This window comes from Chiroxiphia lanceolata, chromosome 2 (genome assembly GCF_009829145.1).
Source record: "Chiroxiphia lanceolata isolate bChiLan1 chromosome 2, bChiLan1.pri, whole genome shotgun sequence".
Lineage (NCBI taxonomy): Eukaryota > Metazoa > Chordata > Aves > Passeriformes > Pipridae > Chiroxiphia > Chiroxiphia lanceolata.
This window is the reverse complement of record NC_045638.1, coordinates 41,276,944-41,283,228: the sequence shown is the minus strand read 5'-3', so window position 1 is coordinate 41,283,228 and position 6,285 is coordinate 41,276,944. Positions and strand designations below refer to the sequence as shown.

General features: G+C 47.0%; 1 protein-coding gene across 1 annotated transcript in view; it reads left to right on the top strand.

Annotated features, from left to right (window-relative positions):
• The first annotated feature begins 830 nt into the window (after positions 1-830).
• The window catches only part of IPO5 (importin 5), a 42,690-nt gene continuing 37,235 nt past the window's right edge, over positions 831-6,285 (top strand). The window contains exons 1-2 of the mRNA XM_032679211.1: positions 831-1,021; positions 5,994-6,074. Of these exons, the coding sequence (XP_032535102.1) occupies positions 923-1,021; positions 5,994-6,074 (180 nt within the window). The 5' untranslated portion in view covers positions 831-922. The remainder of the gene's footprint in view (positions 1,022-5,993; positions 6,075-6,285) is intronic.

Here is a 6,285-nt window from a genome sequence, read left to right as displayed (position 1 = left end):
GGAGCAAGTCCAGCGTAGACCAACAAAGATGATTAGGTGACTGGAGCATCTCTCTTATGAGGATAGGCTGAGAGATCTGGGTCTGTTCAGCCTTGAGAAGAGACAATTGAGAGGGTACCTTATCAATGTCTAGAAGTATCTGAAGGGAAGGTGCCAAGAGGATGGATCCAGGCTCTTCTCAGTGGTAGGACAAGAGGCAATGGGCAGAAACTAATGCACAGAAGTTCCACCTAAAATGAGGAAGAACTTCTTTACTGTGCGGGTGACCGAACACCGGAACAGACTGACCAGAGAGGTTGTGAAATCTCCCTCACTGGAGATATTCAAGAAGCATCTGGATGCAATCCTGTGCCATGTGCTCTGGGATGACCCTGCTTGGGCAGGGTGGTTGGACCAGGTGACCCGCTGTGGTCCCCTCCAACTTCTGCGATTCTGTGATCCTGTGATTGCGTGGGGCGGGACAGCAGCACAACGTCACGGAGCGGCGAGCGGTGACGCCCCGAGATCTCCCGCGCTTTCTCTCCCCTCCCCCGCCCTGCTCCGGCCCCGCGTCCCGGTGCGACCCCTCCCTGCCCGCACCGCCCGACCGCGGCGCTGACCAATCCCGTCGAGCCTACCGGGGTCGCATACCAATCAGAGCGCTCCGCCGTCTCTGCCTCCCGCCCCCGGCGCGACGGCGCACCAATGAGACGCGAGGAGACAACCCCCCTTGGGGGCGGTTGATCCGTCGCTCCGCGCTGTTCGCCTCGCCCCGAGCTGCCGGGACGTCAGGGGTAGGCAGGGCCAATCGGGGGCGAGGCCCCGTGCGCCGCAGCCAATGGGAGCGCGGCTGGCGTTGCGGCCCCGCCCCTTGTTCCCCCGCCGGCGGCACGGCCGGTGCTCCCCCTTCCTCCCTCCCTCCCTCTCCTTCCCTCTCGCAGCAATGGCGGCGGTGGCGGTGGCCGTGGCGGAGCAGGAGCAGTTCTACGCCCTCCTCGGAAACCTGCTCAGCCCAGACAATGCGGTCCGCAAGCAGGCCGAGGTAACGGGGCCGCCGCACCCGCGGCCGCCGAGCCGGCCTGTCAGATTCGCCGGGCCGCGCCGGAGGGAGGGCGTGCGGGGGGCAGGGAGGTGGCGGGGCCGGCCGAGCCCCACGTGTGAACAGCGGCACCAGCTGCTGCCGGGGCAGCCCGGGCGTTGCGCCGGTCGGGGCGGCGGGGCCGGGCGATGGCGGCGGTTCTGCCCGGCGGGTGCGGGGGCCGCGCCGGCCCTTGGCCCCGAGAGGGCGCGAGGGGTCCAGTAACCCCCCCGCGCCCGCCCCGGCGCGGCCGGCGCCGCTCTCGCCCCTCGCCCGCCGTGTGTCCGCCCTGGGGCCCGTGTAGGAGCCCCCCAGGGGTGCTGCGTCTCCCCATTGCCCACGGCTGGCTCCGCCCGAGCCACCCGGCGTGACGGAGCGCGGCCCCGGCCCCGCCGCGCAGGGGGGGCCACGAGCCGGCGGCGGCTTGGAGGGGCCGGCGCTCGGTGGCTCGGGAGCCGGAGGGGGATTTCCCAAAGGAGGTCAGAGCGGCTGCCTGGCGTGATGGAAGCGCTTCTATGTGTGCTCCCGAGGCGCCCCTCTCAGGGGGTCCGAGACCCCCCCCCGCGCTCCCCGGCAGGAGCAGGGCCGAGGTGCTCCGCTGCACAGTAGTTGGGTTTTTTAACTTTTCGGAACGGTCCTGTGTCTATTCAAGTGTTTCGTCAGCTAAGAAGTATTTCACCCAAAAGAAGCGTTTTCAATACGCTGAGTTTCTCTTGTTATCAGCAAAAAGTTTTCAGACGTGTTGTTTCAGCTGAAATTCTTTGTGGCGGCTAAGCCACGTTAATTCTTTCTCTCTCTGTCGTGCTTAAGGCTCCATTGTCAAGCCTGGTGGGGAATCTCTCCCGTTGAATTAAATACTAGCGTCTAGCTTTAGCGTGAATTCCCGCTGCATGGCTGCATCGGGTCTTTTATCGCTCTCATCACTCCAGCGGTCAGCAGAGTTCAGCGCATTGTTTGGTGAAGAATAAAAAGCATTATTCCTGATGCTGCAGTGAAAATTCTTCTAATATAAATCGAGAGTGAGAAGGAGGGGGATATATGTTTTTAGAAAGCTAGTAAAGTTCAGTATTGATTATCACAAACACTTTCTAGAGAGGCAGCAAGAACTATTCCCACATTCCTGAACACAGAGCTTCGATGTAAGCCATTCCCTAGGAGCTGAATTTTGTTCTCTTCTTGACTGCCTACATATAACATAAGAATATTTCTAACAACTTTATGAACTTTATTAGAATTGTAACAAAGCAAATTTATTGGGCAGCTGTGTCATAATGCCTGTAAAATAAAATATTATTGGAAAAGAACTCTAAAACTTAGATTCTTACAGCTGGCATACTTTGTCAGAAACTTGCTTGGAACTGAGTTGGAGTACTTTTTAATCTTCATAGGTACGTACACACTATGGTCAGTCAGAATAAGAAACCTTAATTGACGTGATATCTTTTCAGGTTGCTGGTTTCCTATACAAATACAAGCAAGTAGTATAACCTTTTACTTATTCAACTGCACTGAACCTAGCATTGGTTTCTGCATATTGTCAAGGTGTGTTGCAAGTATTTTTATGATTTAGGATTATTGAGAGTGGAAGGGTCCTCAGGATGCAATCGCTTGCTCAAAGCAGTGTCAGCTATCAGGTCAGACCAGGTCATGCAGGGCTTTATCCTGCTGGCTTTTGAAAACCTCTAAGAATGGAGACTACACAAGCTCTTTGAGCTACCCGCTCCTGCTTGACTGTTCTCATTAGAACAGAGATCTGAACCTCTTCCAGTCTGAACCTCCTTTTTGCAATTCACGTCAGTTGCCTCTTGTTCTTACACCATGCACAGCTGTGAAGAACCCCGCTCAGTCTTCATAGTGGGTTAATGAACTTTTACCCAGTAAGATTTCTTTGGATAAAGGTATTGCATAGCCTTTAAAATATCTGCTTCCTAGAATCATGCAGTACTCATTTTTGATTTTAAGCATCTGCCTAGTCCAGTCAGTTTTTTAAAGTGTGCGTACTGTAGGAAGGCAGTACTGAGTACTTAAAGGATTCAAATAACTGCAGCTAAATTGAATAGCAGGTTCTCATTTGTATCCGATGAAAACTGGTGAAAATAAATGTATAGACAGAGGACAGAAGGAGAGAGACTCAGGTTATTTCTGATAAGTCTGATCACTGAAATGAGAATGAGGGGTGTTCTGTTGAAAACTAGACTTGATGAAGATGTAGAGTCATATGCTGTCTGGGAGGACTGTAGTAAAAGCCATAAAAAGAGAAGGATGGGGAGGAAGGTCTGATCACCGAAAACTTAATTTATGTATATGGATCTAGATGATTCTCCCCATCAAGTCTGCTCTTGTGAGACCCCACCTGAGTACTGAGTCCAGCTCTGGGGCCACCAACATAAGAAGGACAAGGACCCGATGGAGTGAGTCCAGAGGAGGACCAGGAAGATGACCAGAGGGCTGGAGCACTTCTCCTATGAAGTCAGGCTGAGAGAGTTGGGGTGGTTCAGCTGGAGAAGAGAAGGCTCTGGGGAGACCTTATATTGTAGCACATTCCAGTACCTAAGGGGGGCCTTCAGGAGAGCTGGAGAGGGACATTTTACAAGGACATGTAGTGATAGGACAAGGGGTGATGGCTTCAAACTGAAAGAGGACACGTTTAGATTAGATATTAAGAATAAGTTCTTTACTCTGAGGGTGATGGGACACTGGAAGAGGTTGCCCAGAGTAGGTGTAGATGCCTCATGCTTGGAAGTGTTCAAGGCCAGACTGAATGGGGTTTTGAGCAACGTGGTCTAGTGGAAGGTGTCCCTGCCCATTGCAGTGGAATTAGAACTAGATGATCTTTAAGGTCCCTTCCAACCCAAATCATTCTGTGATTCTGTGCATGTGCTAGTGTGCTCATAACTTAACCTGACCAGTTTGCTGAAACCTGATTTGTTTATTTTGCCATCTGTCCTATAATGTTGTCTGTTGACTATAAAAGCATGTCTTTTTCTTATTTGTGTTTCTGTCTTTTGATAGAGAAACTTCTATTTACTTTGTTTTGGTAATTTTGTGCTCATTCTTAAAGTGTATTTCTCAGACTGGGGGCAACATGAGTATTGAGAGTAGATAATACATGTTTGCTTTCATGTATTCTGAAAGTTTGTTATGCTGTGTGAGAAATTTGTACCTCTCTATAAGGTAACTGAGGAACTAATTGTGAACTAGAAGAATGAAGACATAGCAGGACCCAGGTATATAGTTAGGGTGATAGTTAGATGGGTAGTAAAGCCAGCAAAGAAGTCTTCCACCAGCCCAGATGGAAGGTTCTGTGTTTGGCTGTGAGTTCCTCTTGCCCCTTTGCTCTAGCATCCTCTGAATCCAGTTTACTGAATTGACAGTTATGCCCGTGAACAACTGCATAGGTTGGTGCCATTTTTATTGAGTTTAAACAACTCAAAATAGAAGTTCATGATTATCAGAATTGACATGAGGGAATCCAGCTTTTACAGTGCTTCAACTGTCCATAAAAGCATAACTTCAGGTCTGTGCTGGGCGAGTATTTAGAGAACCTTGATGTTTCTGTATTAGTTTATATTTGTAGATAATAGTGCAATATGAATATATACATTCATGGAAGCAGTTAACCTGAGGACTTTCTATTCTGACCCTAAATCTCATTTAATTTTACAGTCTCCATGAAAGGATTAGATTAAATGCAGGGATTCACTGGGGATTCAGTCTCATTGACTGTGAGTGTATATTGGCAACTAGAGAGAATGTGAAATGAGGATGGACTCTGAACAAGGCCTACTAGGAAGCAGGTACAGAAAGGGGAGGAAGATGATGTCTAATATTAAATGTGTGATAGCTAAACTACTTTACTGAAAATAGCAGATACGCTCTCAAGGTATGTAAGTTTGCTAGAGTATTGAAAGGAGCTGCTGCAGTGTCAGGAATGGGAAGCAGACAGGCAGAGAACTGATTGAAATGAACCTGAGCTTTGCATAGTAGGCTCCTTGAGTTCAGGATGGGATAATGAATATGTGGAAGGGGTGGAATAATTTGTCTTCAAGATTATGTCCACAAAAAGTAACTCAGAGTTATTAAGTATAGAACTATTTCTGAATGAGTGGTTGCTATTCAGCTTGTAATTCTCCTGCTCTTACCTATGTTGGTTTAGTGTATTAGAAACAAGCATTTAGAGTTTCAAAATGCTCACATATACCATGTTTTGGATAGCAAAAGGTTTTTTTCTGTGTTTTCCCTCTAGCTTCTAAGTAACAATCTAATTAAAAAAGCTGAGGTGAATGAAATGCATGCCAGAAGCATGTAAAACAACATAACTGAACTTCTAATTAAACTTTCCATTTTATTGAGAGGGTCTTCCTAGGGAGGAGACTAAATAGTCTCTCTTTCTGAAGTTCAGGCAGGAGTTTAAAAATAAAAAATTCTTAATCAAAATGTGTAGTTGAGACATGTGGCTGCCCTGTAACATGATAAAAGCTGTAAACAGGTTGAAAACCAGAACTGAACAAATTTTTAAACTATACATTTGTCTATTGGTCACAGCTCAGTCTCAAGCTTCCAAAGTTCTTAATTCTTTGATATCATAGAAGCTATGATGGATTCCCAGTAGGATATGTTCTGTGTATGTTGTATTTCTAGGAGTTTATGTTCTGGTTTTGTTGTATTTTGTAACTCACCGCATAAGTGGCATATGTAGTCATGCATATGTAGATCATTCCAATATGGCAGGTCTTACTAGGTAACTAAGATTTTACTCATAATCTTAAAATAGGTCATAAATTTTTATTTTGATAGGTTTAAATTTTTTCTGCTATTTTTTTTTATAAATTGGATGAATACTTATGTTGTTTTAAAAGGAAAGTCAGTTCATATTAATGCTTAGCACATGCTTTCTAGTACATGTTTGTAATAAGCTGCATCCATTTTTATGCAGGAGACCTATGAGAATATTCCAGGCCCATCAAAGATCACTTACCTCCTGCAAGCAATCAGGAACAATGCTACTCCTGAGGAGGTATGTCTCAATAACCTTTATTTCTGCAGATTTTCAAAGGAACCGGGAGAAGGAGAGAAGAAATCAGTGTTGGTAATTTTCGGATAAATGAGCAAGTTTGACATTAACTGAAGCATCTTAATTTAATGCACATTTGTAAAGGGATCACTTATCTTGTTTGTTGCATGTCTAGTCCACTAGTTGAGACTTTTTGATGTAGGATATTTAGTTT